We start from the raw sequence: 15,364 nt of genomic DNA, 5'->3' as shown, positions 1-15,364 counted from the left end.
TACCACACAATGCCTCTGGAAAAAACTAGACAGTCTGCAGACTGGATCCCTGCTGCACTCTTGCTGGCTACCACTGGTGTGGAGCACGTGGGTTCTCTTGGGGCAGGAGAGGGCCTTGGTGAGTGCTCTTTAGGGGCTTTGACTGAAGTTTATTGGTCACTTATTTGAAGAGTGAATACTCTGTGACTGGACTCAGGTGAGTGCCAAATGTGAAGCACCACTATTCTAGTACAGTTTCAGTACTATATGCTGCGTCAGATGCTGCGGCTCGACTGGGTGAGTCACTGGTGGAACCCTCGAGTTACCCAGTCTGATTTATTTATTGCGAGTGGCTTCACTGTGAGGTGAGATCATTACATTGTACGCCTTCTCACAAGAAGCCTGGCATCCAGTTGTCGCTAAGGCTCGTATGGATTGGCAGGAGTATTTGGAGATAGTAATTAGTGACAAGCAATGAGTTTATTGTTTTTCAGTGCTCCGGACTGTCTCCTTGAATGGCCGGCATCAGCTGATACACTTTAAATCCTTAGCCTGGTGTATTACACCCTGGCTCGATTATTCCGCTGAGGCCTGAGTTAGGATTCTGGCTGACCACGCCACAGTTTGTTGGGTGCTGGCTTCACACATGTGGCATGGCATTACCATGGCATACACTGCTTCTGGCTCACGGTAATCAGGGTACTGCAGGAGATCATGGATGTGCTGATAGCATCTACCCCTCTTTTATCATTATTAAGATATGACAAGGAAGTATCGGGCCTGCAGAACACTTGTTGCATTGGGTCTCCAACTGGCACAGCACAGAATAGCCATTTGTGGGATGAAAGAACCCCTCCCCACACTTCAAGAATGACATACTGATATGACGTACTGCAGTACCCAACTGGATGCTTAGCATGACATTATACTGCTTTGCAGCCGTCCGAGGGACATTTGGGGGTCATATCAGGTGTTCCTTGTGTGCTCGAGGAATGATGACGATGAGGACGTAGGTTCGAGTACTGTAGTGTTATAGATATGCTGCTGCATAGTTGCTGTCTGCCTTTTGAGGGTGTTTCAATGTGGCTGAGGTTGTGTGTGGTATGGTCCATAGGCAGGGCGACGATCACAGATTGTGCCACCGTGCAATGATATGGGAATGGATATCGGCCAGTGAATCCCATGGGACACCTAATGTGGTTAATCATATTTATGTAATAGGACACGTCCGTTTCTTTTACCACATGCATTTCAATATACCTTTTAATCCATCTTGAACATGACCACCATTACTGTGAGCCTGTAATGGCTGGCACGAAGTTCTCTGTATCTCACCAGCACCAGTAACTATCAAATTATTACATGCTGTCTGACTATTATACAAAATGAAAGTAAAGTAAAAAAAAAAAATCACATATGCAAATCTAGACTAGCTCGTTAACTATTGTTGCTTGACAGTTTTATAGAGATGGGCAATAGTTACTCCCTTGGTTAGCTTGGATTGTATTCCATTCATCGTGGTTCACTACGGAACAGTTTAATGCATTCTGAAAACACCTAGAGAGGCCAGCATTGAAGAAACTTATTTGTCTAGGGCCACAATTTCATGCACATTTGCAATCGTGCAGTGATGAAATCAAATTATGTTTCATCAAAGTTACTATTCACCTGGTTTGAAACAAAGGAGATTTTATGCACTATTCTTCTATGCAACGGTAAAGAACCCAAACATGAATGTTCTACAAAATACAGTTTTATTTCTTTCTCTCTGTATATATATATATATATATATATATATATATATATATATATATATATATATATATATATATATATATATATATATAATCACACACATATATATAAACACACACATATATATATATATAAATATATATATGTATATATATATATATATATATATATATATATATATATATATATATATATATATATATATCAACATTCAAAGATTTACAAGGTAAGTAGTTGCATAAAATTGATATTGAAAACAACTGACAAGTTTCAACAGTTTTAGATAATAGTCTCTCGTGATAAGTACTATTGACAACTACACTGAACATTAAATTGTAATATTAATAAAGTTTAGAGAACACGGAATGCACTGTACATGTACTAAGGAGAAAAAATCATATCTGTATAGACGTAAAAAAGGTTTAACTATCAGAATGAGTAAGGGTTATCTTCAGCTTTTAACACAGTCCCAAAGAAACCAAGAGTAACCAAAGGGACAATTGCTCATGAAAATATGCTTGATTACACTAACTTTCCTTATATGTTAGATCTAGTTGTTTTAACAGATACGCAGTTATTCCCCACATTTCCACTAATAGGCCTACATTTGTTTGCCCATTTGTGAAATGATGGGTGCCCCCCACATTCCCAAAGTGCCATCACTTCATCTATGCCAAAATACTGAAATTATGTCTCCTTGTACACATGTGGATGATTATGGGTATGTTAGTGATTGTATAGTATGAACCTGACTGGAGAGCTGAATAATTTGCATGACCCCGAAAAATACCATTTAAGATCGTTTACAAGGAGGCAGGCTTTAAATAAGGTTGATTGCTTCACTGGGTGACAAAAATAATGACTATTGAGGTAGGGGTAAGAAAATGCAGGTCTGTGAGCGATATGGCCTGCTATCTTTTCAACCAATGGAAAGTAAAAAAAAAAAATCTTGAGAAAAAGTACGGCATTTAAAATGGGCATACTATACAGTAAGACAATATTAATGTAGCCTATACAAATTGGGCAATAACGGTAGGCATAATAAATAATAAGTATATCACTACATAATTTCAAAATGATCACAGAAATCTGAAAGGCAATTTTTTTTTAAAGATGTGTATATTTATAAATTAATTTAAGGCTTGTGAATATTATAGTGAAGAACACAAGAACCATCTGCAAAACTCAGTCACAGGTAAGATGCTGACTAGATGTGATACTTCTTGGAAAGTTAATGATTTCAGAAAGCTGGTTGGATATCTTAGGTTCACTAACTTTCGTAAATGTTTGCACTTGAGTGACAGCTGATCAAAAGGTGACAGAACAGATGAACCAGAAAGAAATGACAAACTGAAACTTTTCTCAGACTTTACGAAGTTCAGTTAAAAATACAATTCTGATCAAATTCAAACCTCTTTTGGGGTGAGAGGCTTGTCAGTGGGAGTCAGAATTGATTTATTTATACTATGAATCCCCCGGACTGATTCAAATCTGGTCAGAGTCGAGGACCAACTTACATCTGATTGAAGTAACTCAGAAAGAGAAAACTACGGATATCGTTATTGATCTACTGTAAATAATGCAGTCATTAACATAAAGAATCTTGTCAAAGACACCAAGCAAAGCTTGTACAGTTAGAAAAGAGCGATTAGCCTCACTACAATCTTTTATTGAAAAGATATCATTTTTGTTTTATAAACTGATTTCTATAATTTATTATCGCCTTATGTCACTTACTGTTTTGGCACTGAAGTTGCTCATTGGGTATCACACATTCAATATCCTCTATTTTAGCTTAGACAATCAAATAAATTCTGATCGGAATATTAATTAATTAACCTTCAAATATATAACGATGTTTTTGTTTCTGAGGGAGATTACACTTTTCTACTCCAAAATGTCATCCAATAAATCAAAGCCTTTCCCCTAAACATAAAATGATGGAGTGTGAGGTTCAGGTTAAATTGGATGACATTGTGTTTTTCGTTTCTTTAAAACATCAAACTGTGAACTGAAAAGCTTGAGACCATGAAAATATAAAGCCTAATACCCACTGATGTATTTGAGTTTGCTGAGTGCAATACATGAAAAGGTGCATTAACATTCAGTATTCATAAGTTGTATGGTCTGCTTGATAAAGTAAAATCTGCACAGTTAAGTGCTCTTTTCAACGTTGTGCATCATCTAAAACATTGTACATTTTCAGGCCATTAACAATATTGAATGATTTACTGAAAATTGCTAAAGTTTTGAAAATTGCTCACTATGTAAAAAATGAATCCTTTTCTTTATAAAATTCCTGAATGTTTATAGCCCACTGCTACACAGCACAGATACTTAAAAAACAGGAACATGGCATGCAGGTCATGTAGGAATAAATGCAATTACCAATCGGAAGGAGCGTAAAACGGATAAATTTCCCATGCTGGATAACCCCAATTCCATCAGACTCAGGATGACGATGATGCTGTCGAAAATGTTCCACCCTTGTTGAAAATAGTAGTATGGGTCGAGGGCAATAATTTTTAAGACCATTTCAGCTGTAAAAATTCCAGTGAAGACCTGAAAGGAAAATGCGAATTTTATAAGCATATATTTTGAAACGTCCTTGTCTTTTCTCTAAGGGTACGATGCCCTCTGAGTTATAAATGGGCACCTCTGCTCTAAGCTGCTGGTTCTTAAATGATAGCCTCTGGCCTATATTTGGTCTTCATTGGCCTTACAATGTACTAAAGCGGCATGGAAGTATTCAAGGTAGAATCCTAAATCCATATCCATGAAACCCACAATGCATCTGCAATTTTCTTCAAATGTCTTCTTCTGAAGGCTTCTCCTGGGCAAAAAAAGTTTCACTGCTATCAGAAAGCAAAGGTGAAACTAGGCTCTAGCAATGTGTCTTTACCTGAGAGGTTTGATTTGAGAGTGAACCCGAGAGATTTGGTCACTTCTGTCAGTTGCGGTACTCCTGTGATAATATGATAGACAATGTTAAGTGCCTTTTTTGCACTGGCCTCAAAACATATAAAATGGAAATATTCAGGGACTATTCATATATAATTAATACAGAGAGAAAGAACTGCGCCCTATTTGCACTTTTTATTAATTGAGATTGGGTGTTTCAGAGTACATGAATTACATGAATTAGTACCCTTGCAGTGCTACTTCAAGCACTCATGAATGCCTTTGTGAATTGGCTCCTATGACTTTGTGCTCACATATAGATAATTCGATTTAATTTCTAAAATTCCTGCTACATAGCTAAAGTTAGCGTTATTTATGTGACCAAATTACCACTGTAACAATAAAAGGAAGGCCCCTCCGTCCCCCCCCCCGCCTTAAAGTCGATATTCACACTGTGGAGCACGTTCCTTGGAAGTTTTTTCTTTGGTCGCAGACACTTTATTTTTTCCACTTTATATTTGGCACTACACTCCTTTTCCTTGTTTGCTTGCTCATGTTTCAGATCAATCAGTTTAGTTATTACTGGGAAAGCACTCCTGGACCGTTAACAAAATATATTTCCTCTCGGATTGATTTTTGAGGGCGTGCCTGAATTCAGTGCACTGGAGCAGTTCGAGTGATATGCTGTACTGTCAAACATTCATCCCTTCCGAGTTTTGTGAAAATCAAAAAAAAATGAAGAAATAGATAGGAGTGTCAAAGAGGATTGTTTATGTTTGGTCCCATTGTCGATCCCAAACTATTTAAACTTATGGTGGGTAACATAAAAAAGGTCCATAATTAAAGAACAAATATCCCTGAACCTATTATTTACCGCAACCTCTACTGCTAACATGGTAACAATAGTTTAGTGTTTAGTCTCCCCAGGACAAAGTGTGCATAGTAGCGTGTACTGCATGGGTCAAAATCATAAAAGCATTTATGGGTACAGTGATTAGTACTGAAGGAGTACCTTGTTATATACTCTCATGCATTTGTGGATCGGTCTGAAACGTCCAACTCCCTATTGGTAAAAGTGCAACGAGGGCAGAGTTCTTTTTATTCGTATTATCTGTATATGAACATGAGATGAATGTTACCATTTTATACCCGTGTAAAAGAGAACTACAGGAGTACTCTTTCACATACTCTTTCATATCTATGTGAATCGCTCCCCCCCCCCCACCACAACCGGGCCTTCTTAAAGTGGAGTGATTTGTGAATGATAGGAAAGAATACGATTCTCTATCCCGTCCTATAAATGATTTTCCCAGCACTTTTACTTTTCTGTATGGCAAAAGCTTTCTCCTCTAAAGGAAGACAAATTGATGGAATTACATTAAATCATTAACTTTTTCTGGCATGTCAGGAAACAATAAACTCTTCCCAGCCACAACATAGGCATCTTCCAGTTAAGCAAACAAAGTGTCAATAGAAGGAGCATCACATCAAAGTACCTGCCATCTCTGTAGGCTATCTGTATATCAGATGGCATACCAACAGCAATAATTTCACTGCAGTACGAGCAGTGTGTGGAAGGCTCTCATGCATCACCCGCGTTCAATTGTGAAAAGATAATAAGTGCAGTTTTTCTTAGCATCTCGCCACCGACATTGTTGAATGCCAGAGTTTCAGAAGACCCCAGGAGACTAATCATGATTCCACCTCAGGCCTCTGGTTCCACTACACTTCTTGTCTCTTTATATCACTCTTGAAGGTGCTTTTATATTCCTGCTGACTCCCCTTGTGACCCTCTGTTTCTTTCTCTTCCTCGTTTTTTCTGCCTTTTTCTCTCTTGCTTAAAGTTAAAATCTGATGATGAAAAATACGTTCCACTTCACAAAAACGAGAGCCACTGCTACCAAATGCAAACACATGCACAAAAAAACTCTTTCCACATAGAACATGCGACAAGCACACATTCTACTTCTAAGCGTAGGTATGCCCCCAGCTGCTGGGGACAGTGTGAATATTACGATGCCGCACTAGTGAGAGATGTGTGCTACACAGATGGCATAACGTTTAAGTAACTCTTTTTTAGTGTACCACCAAAGCCACGTTCGATAACACAGTCTGATCTGTTCATCTCCTGGTGCTCAATGAGGACAGGAATTGAAACAGACACAGTATAAAAGTGAAATCTTCTATGCGAACAGCATCCATCTAATGTGGGAGATATATTTGTTATGTAGCTTTAATATTGCACTTTTATAGCATGCATACTCATCAGGGTGTTTCGGGGCTGAAGTTAAAGATAAGTGTGCGATATAACCCAGTGGAGATTAGAGTGGTAAGAGACAGTTCCTAATTGATGTTCTAATGAAAGGTGGCTAGTTGTTTGTTCTTATTGAGATAGGAAGCGAACTTCCTGTGGCGTTTCAACTGCAGAAAAAATATTTTCCTCCTTCCCATCGCTGATGCAAGAAGGATGGGTTAAATAAATCAGCTGAGGAGCGAAAGGCTGCGGAAGAACAAATAGAGTATTTCGTGATGGGCCACTGCGATGTGCTCCTTACAGGGACCATGATGGCTGAAACCTAAAACTGGTCATCCTGAGGGCCTTGATGATGATCAAAATATGAGAGGTTGAAACATAAATAACGTCCTAGATCACAAAGGCTGGAGCAGATGACACCCTCTTAGGGAACTTCAGCAAAGGTCACATATAGGCTTATTTACAAGTCCCTCCTCGCCACCGAAACATAATTTTTAGTGATGGTCCGGTGGTCCGCATGGCAGCATCATATTTACAAGGTCACGTAAAGCCACCCTGCGTGGCTTTTCATGGCCTTATAAATATGGACTGAGGCAACACAGCGCTAGTCACTGCGTTGCCTCAATCTCCAGCAGGGAAGCATGCCATAGGTGTTGTGGTGGGGTTTCCACGTAACACCCATGGCATTTTTCACATTCCCAGATTTACAAGGTTTTGTAAACCTGGGATCATGTCAAAAGCCGGCGCCTCCCCAGGGGACGCATAAGGGAGACGTAACAAGGAGAAATACCTTTATTTCTCCTTGTTTTTTTCATTTTTCTGTGTGCTGCATTTTGAAGCACACATAGAAAAAGGAAAATACCTCTTGTGATTGTTTTTTGTGCAGGAAGGTCTACCCTTGCACAGTGGCAGTCCATTGCGCATCAACGCAGGGGAAAAGGACAGGAATGTGGCACATCCTATAAAGATTTTATAGATACAGCTCATTCTTGCCCTTTTCTTTTGACCCAGGGCACCGCAGCAAGTTTCCTTGCAACGCTCCTCTGCACCAAAACCTCCTAAATGAGGCCCATAGTTTTGTGTAATTTCAGGCACAGAACGCCAATTTTAGCTCCAAAGATTTTAATGGGCTAAGGAGAAGTCAACGTCAAAGAGCATGCCTAGTTTCTTTACTATGAAGACTGTCTGAATACATAGGGCCTAATTCTGAGTCTGACGGGCGGCGGAGGCCGCCCGCCAGACTTCCCCCCTCCGAAATACCGCTCCGCGGTCGAAAGACCGCGGAGGGTATTCCGAGTTTTCCCCTGGGCTGGCGGGCGGTCTTCGCAAGACCGCCCGCCAGCCCAGGGGAAAACTCCCTTCCCACGATGACGCCGGCTCGTAATAGAGCCGGCGGAGTGGGAAGGTGCGACGGGTGCAGTTGCACCCGTCGCGTATTTCAGTGTCTGCTTTGCAGACACTGAAATACTTTTAGGGGCCCTCTTACGGGGGCCCCTGCCGTGCCCATGCCATAGGCATGGGCACGGCAGGGGCCCCCAGGGGCCCCGTGACTCCCCCTCCCGCCATCCGGTTCCCGGCGGGAGAACCGCCAGGAACTGGATGGCGGGAGGGGGAGTCGGAATCCTCCATGGCTGCGGAGCGCGCTCCGCAGCCATGGAGGATTCCTACGAGCGGCGGAAAGTCAGCGGGAGACCGCTGGCTTTCCGCGTCTGACCGCGGCTAAACCGCCGCGGTCAGAATGCTCGTAGGAGCACCGCCAGCCTGTTGGCGGTGCTCCCGTGGTCGGTGGCCCTGGCGGCCACCGACCGCCAGGGTCGGAATGACCCGCATAGTTTGTAAGCAGCCGGCAAGAGTTCTTGTGTATGTAGCCCCACTAACTCACCCCCATTACACTGTCTTACCCCCTACATCACTTCCACTACTTTCGGGCACACAGCTCAAGGTAAGTAATAATAATAAGTGAAGGGTAAAGTTTATTTAAATAAAATAGGGTACACCATAGTTTTCTCGGAGTGTTTCTGCCCATTTATTTATCGAAAGTGTGAAACGTTTTTTCCTGATCTGCGAGAAGGCCAATATTTTATGAAAGGTTGCTCATTAGTGACATATCTACTCCTGTGGGGGTTGAATGACAGTCCATGGTATGACATTTCTTGGAAACTTTACACACTCCGAAAAGAGTGAGCAAATATTCATAAACCTTTCCTTGGCTCATCCCCAATCTGGGAGTGGTCAGAAATTTGAGCAGGAGTAAAACCTCTTCCAGGATAGGAATGGGAAAGAGCACCCAAAAATACCAATTTAGGTAAGTCCTTACACAAATATTTACACATGCATAACTGCACCATACATGCAATTACACATGTAGGTGCTTAGGATTGTGAGCACTTACCACTATTCCAGTTTCCAGTACTCCGGATATTCTTTGAGAACTCCAAAAATGTGTATGTGTTTACAAAAATGTAAGAGTAAATCCTAGTGCTACAGACATGTGATTTTTTTGAGTGAATCAGAGCAAAAATTGGTATATTTCTAAACAGATTATGGGGTACCGCATGCTGCTGTGTCTAGAGCAAATTCAATCATCAGATGCAATGCAGGTCCATGGGCCCCACTTATGTGTGGGCAGTGGTAATGGTGCATGAAGGAAGCAGCCATGGGGCAACAGGGCTCCAAGACACATAACATTACAGTTGAAAAGTTAACTCCTGGGGTTGAATTATGTGCACTATCGATGACGGCACAGCATCAGTATTATTCAACATTCATTCCTGTGCTATGTCATCTGCAGTAGTGCCTGTGCATAGGGTATCGCAACAGCAAAAAGTAGAGAAAGCAAACTCAGCAAACCCAATGTCGTCCCTTTACTTACACTAACTGAGTCAACATTCCAGTACAATCTGCTACTAAATAAGGATTATAGCCCTGCGCCGACATTACAAGTTCCCTCTATCATCTGATGTGGCCAGTAACAGCAGTGATAGGCCTCAATGGAATTATGACATCTACGGGAACACTGCAGACCCCTTGACTTTCATATGGAGATGGGTGTTTTGGCTGCTGCTAAAGCCTCTGTATGAAGTCTGGGGACATTGAGGAATTACTGGAGGAAGCAAGCCCAGAATGAGTGGGTCTCCTTTCTTATGGCACCCTCAGCGTCCCACTCGTAAGGAGCACGTCTCTCCCCACCCCAGAGTGACTATTACCTCAGTACACACAACTCCAGAGGTGGGGGAAATACTATCCAATTTCCCAGACTTGTTATAAGACACCAGAGTATCTGCACCAACTACAGCTCGTTATGTCATGTCACCCGAAAGAGCAAAAGAATGGTGACCATGCATCCATCTATGAGGAACTTTCAGGCTCCACAAGGTGAGCATTAATAGCCCCGATCCTGGGTGTACCTTTGAATTGCTGCCTGGAATATGTTAAGAGGAGTGCTTCTTTACTTTCCCTCCTACTCCTCAATCGAGATAATGGATTGTCAATAACAAGGCTACACTTCGATCTGCTGTGTTTAAAAGCGTTCTTCAATTACTGTAAACAAGCAAAAGTTTGGAATAAGTAGTCTCCTGTGAGCAGATAGCCTGGCTTTAATCTCTATTTCTAGCTCAGGCCAGTCTCTCCTCTTAATTGTCTGTCTCTAAAAAATAAAATAAAAAATCCTCAATAGCTAACACAAAAGTCGCACAAACGTTGAAGGAGCTAAACTCAGGACACCATGATTGTTTCGTGGTATTGTGAGCAATAATTGCCCTTTTCGTTTGTTATATGATGCTTTTTACCTTAGAAAAAAATAATATTATATAGGCCTTGTGCTGGGGGGACTTTTCAGCATAATCAAAACAATATGCGTTGTGCATTGTGAATCAGACACTACAGTGAAATATGCAAGGGATGCTGACACCTACAAAACCAGGATACCCACATGAAGGCCTGTAGACTACCCACAGCCTCAGAGAGACAACCCACATTTGCCAGGTTCAAGAGGCAAGGGGAGGTGGCCACAACAGATACCTCAGCAGCCAATATTCAGTAATTATCTAAACCATTATCCAATCCGCACTCATAGTGGACAACTTTACAAGCTTCTTTCCCCCAAAGATCTAGTGTGGCTGACCTCCTCACATGCCTCGCTTTTCGGTAACCCCACCCACCCACTTGTTTCTCACATTCAATCCTTTTTCACCTTCTCATCCTTCTCTTGGCTGATGTTGGTCAATTCAGGACTCTGCTTTAGGCTGCCAACGTTTCAAATGAATTGGTAAACCAATTCACCTCCAATACCACATACATCCCCTACTATCTCACCGTACAAAGATCCTTGATATTGTACTCAAATCAGTTTCTACCCAAGAATAACATGAAGATTGATGTTTATTAATCTGAATATCCTTATCACCTCCTGGCCCGTCTCCCTCCTCCCACACCTTGCCAAGATTATGGAGTTCCTTGGGTCATATTACAAATAGTACTGTGCGGGCACAGTGGGCATCTGTGCCTGTTGTTTTACTTCCTGTGGTACGTTGGGCTTGTAGAAGGTGCTGAAAATGCCCTTGCTGCCTCTTCTATAATATGTAGTGCGGTGGTGCAAGTTTTTGTCAACATTAACTTGAGGGAGCATTTTCACATTTGATGAATATGACTACACGCAAATGAGGGAACCCTTTGCTACTGCACTCACAGCAGATTGCACATGTGGGTGTAGGGGCAATGAACTCATCATGCTTGGACATATAGAGGTGGCTTACAGTCAATGTCCCCAAGGGCATCCAGTGGGTGGGTGGCACAGGTGCCCCAGGCACCACGTACTCATCCCCCTGCAAGTAAGTGTAGTTACACACTCCACCCCTCTACAAGGGTATGCCTTTCTCTCTATTAACAGAGCCTAGTCTGCCTCCAGTGAAAGAGGAACCCCTGGTTTCAGGCTGCAGCCCTGCCATTCACTAACACGTTGTGATCAGTGCAGGGGCGACCTGTCAGAGTTCACGTTTGTGCTGAGAACACCGTTTTGCTATAATCGAGGGCACCTTCCAAGTTTGCCCCTAGTTTTGGGTGCACTGCATCACAACCAGAGACAGTGTGCCCAATTTGTAAATCTGGCCCAGGTCTTTAGTGGGTTTCTTTTTAGGTCTCTCCTACTAGCAAGAGCTTGCGCTGTATTGTTAGATAATAGTGGCCTCAGAGTCCACCATTTGCTTATTATTGGTTAGTTTAATTACTATACACAATTGTTCTAAAACAAAGACAGTTCACAAATGCTACCGAATTCAAAGTCTTTACTTATTTAAAATATGCAATGAATATACAGTAACATATTGCTCAAATCATTGGCAAAGCCAAAGGTCGGACCTGTTGGTTTGGTTAATAATTGTTTACCTCTTCTGTTACAACCACCACAACACACTTCATTTAGGCTCTTTGTGCCAGCACCCACATAACTGCCCACACTTACTTCTCGAGTTCTCTGCTGATTTTGCAAAGGTCTTTCAATCATACTTCTCAACACTGTCTCTGTCAAGAGTTTAGCATTCAAATGGTTCAAATCATACCTGGAGGGTGTCACACGGTGCTCCACCAACTGTGTTCCTTCTCATGGACAGTCTACAATGTTCTTTTGACTATCCTTTTGCACCACAGTGCTAAAGAGCATAATCAATAACATCATCCAGTTTTGACTTCTATTTATTTGCCTATGATACAGAAATATTTCCTTCACCTCATTCACCACCCTGCTCCATCAACTATTTCATGTGAGCTGTCTGGTGTTGAACTCAACAAAAACTAACGCTCCTTAGACCATGTTTTCCTCTCCCACTTCATTAGCATCCTATGTGTCCACTTTGATATCACATCCAGTGCATATGACTTCACCCTTGTTCCCCGCCTGAAAAACCTTTTTCTTAATATGGACTATTGCAAAAACTCCCTACTCAGATTCTCCCCATACAGCACTACCACCTTCTGCCTACTTGATAAAGTCCTCTACTTCAACAATCATACACAACAATCATTAACTTTGCTCATCTTAATCCACCTTCACATTTATGCTCCTTGCTAGCAGTCTCTAAACTAATACAATGGCTATGTACGTTTCTCACACATGCCTGCAATTAAATGCTTAATTTGTAAAACAAAACAAAAAAAAAGAAAATATAATAATCCCAAAGGTTTTCTTAGGAGCCCGCTAGCGTCAGTGTTGAATACCAGAGTTGCAGAATACCAAGTCTAACCAGTCTAGGTTGCAACACGTCTCTTTTTTTCTACCACCCAAAATGTCCTGTCTCCTTATTTCATATTGGAGGTTCTTTTTATATGTTTTCTCTCTTCATCACTGCTTTCTTATATTTCTCTCCAACATTTGGTCTCCATTTTCTAGAAATTACTCTTTTGCACTGTTTCACAGTTTGATGATTAAAAAATAACCTCCTGTCCCCAAAACCACTTACTCTGCACCTTCTTCCTTACACTTCAACTATGGTTAATGTTGTCATAATATTTGTTGTTACTCTGAATTGATTATGACCTAGGAGCAACATTTCTTTTGGGAACATAAATCAATCAAATGATTTCAAATTAACATGGGGGGGTGATTCCATTCCTAATGCATGTCGTAAAATAAATATATTTCTTACCTGATTTCCAACGGAAAGCATTATTTCAAATTCTGCCGACATGTCATAGTGCTCTAGAGCCATGAAGAGAGTATTTAAGACGATGCAAATAGTGATAGTCAAATCAATGAACGGATCCATCACAATGAATTTCACCACTTTGCGGATCTCCAACCAAAGTGGACAGCAGTCCCAGATGAGATAGTTCTCAGCAAAGTGGGTCCAGCAAGGAGGGCATTTCTGATGGGACTCTTCAAGTTCTAAAAAGATCAAAGACCCCGAAAGTTAAAAAAGAGTTGCTCTGCATTAGTTGGAATAATTAAATTTAATCAAGACACGTTAATGAAAACAGAAACCACTGTTTATTGTGTAAGTAAGCAAAAACACTGCTTTCTAAAAGGAACCTATGGTCAACCTATGTGCACCCTCAATAGTGGTTCAGAGGACATATTCTTTAACAAAGACCATGAGTACTTGAAGAATGAAACTGAAACTGAAAGGTATAAAGAAAAATCACCTATATCAGTGGTGACCAGCATATGTAAAAAACGACCAGATCCAACTTTTTTTTTCGGGATAATCTTAGGTTAAATAAATGATTTCCACTTAGATCTCTTAACGCCAAAGGGTCTTATAGGGACATCTTGAAATTCTGACAAGGACCCTGAGACCATGATCGGCACTCCTAAACAAGGTCCTTCAACATGCAAGTGTTTTTATATGCTTCTTGGCCCTGTTGATAACTCTGTTAATCCAATCTGGGTTCTTAATGTCTTTTCCATAACTTAAGTACTTTTTCAGAGTTTCTAAATTTCGCGAATAAAAAGAGTGAAATACGGTCCTCCTATGTGTACATCTCCATTGTTTTGACCCTTGTGATTTAGTAATGCTTCAATCAAATTAGGCATATAGATAGTATCACAAATTTAAATCTATCTGTTGTACCTGTGACTGTAGTTGAAAGATGTATGTAGAATGTATAATATGGGAAACAAATCAAATTAGCAACAGAGAGAATAACAAATGCCACATAAAGAACGATAGTGCAGTCGCATCAGGAAGGAACAGAGATACTGGGAGTGAGCAAATTATTCAATAAAATAAAAAAGGCAACTAGGAGACTGAAAGAGTAAAGAGGGTGAGCGAAAAGGGTAAAAAGAAGAATGAAAGACACAGCAGAGAGAATTGCAGTTAACAATGAGAATGAAAATGGCAGCCAACAAAAAGAGAGAGGCAAAGAAAAGATTCACAGAAATGGCAAGCAGAGTGAAAAAGATAACAGGTAGACTCAAAAGAGAAAAGAAGGATCCAAACAGGGATTGAAAGACCTGCTAAGATATTGAATGGAGATCACATAGAGATTCAATATGAAACGAGAGGCAATAGGGACAATCAAAGAGACAGCATATTGATTCAAAGATGCAACATAAATTATCAAAGAGATAGGATGGAGAGCCAAAGGGCAAACATGGAGACTCAACAAGATAACCGAAAGAATGAAAGGGCTGCAGGGGAATAAAAGAAGTGAGAGGCAGAATAAAAGATGCAACAGGAGAATAAAAAATACAGTAGGGAAAATTAGATAAACGGGGTATAAGGAGGAAACAAGTAGACAAAAGAGTCAATAGGAATCGAAAAGGCAATGAACAGCCTAACCATCACGGACTGATTACTCTAATGAGGTACACAACAAAAGGGTGTAATGCTCGTCCAAAGGGGGCACTCTCATCTTGAGACTCATTAGACTGTGTCTGCTGCCCAGTATACTTTCTAAACCGGGCAACGCTTGTCTTGAGGGAGTAAATGCATACCAACAATTAAAACACCCAAGTATGTCTTTTTTTTTTTAAGTGTGTGA

The 15,364-nt window shown here is 40.9% G+C and overlaps 1 protein-coding gene across 2 annotated transcripts in view; it reads right to left on the bottom strand.

The window, feature by feature from the left end:
- Positions 1 to 15,364, bottom strand: part of LOC138261759 (sodium channel protein type 5 subunit alpha-like) — a 957,661-nt gene that overhangs the window by 436,225 nt on the left and 506,072 nt on the right. For both annotated transcript variants that reach the window (XM_069211083.1, XM_069211084.1), the window contains 2 exons: positions 13,528 to 13,766; positions 4,123 to 4,296 (listed from right to left, as the gene is read on the bottom strand). In XM_069211083.1, the coding sequence (XP_069067184.1) occupies positions 4,123 to 4,296; positions 13,528 to 13,766 (413 nt within the window). The remainder of the gene's footprint in view (positions 1 to 4,122; positions 4,297 to 13,527; positions 13,767 to 15,364) is intronic.

Source organism: Pleurodeles waltl, chromosome 10 (genome assembly GCF_031143425.1).
Source record: "Pleurodeles waltl isolate 20211129_DDA chromosome 10, aPleWal1.hap1.20221129, whole genome shotgun sequence".
Classification (NCBI taxonomy): domain Eukaryota; kingdom Metazoa; phylum Chordata; class Amphibia; order Caudata; family Salamandridae; genus Pleurodeles; species Pleurodeles waltl.
The sequence above is the reverse complement of the archived record's forward strand: the minus strand, read 5'-3'. Positions and strand labels throughout refer to the sequence as shown.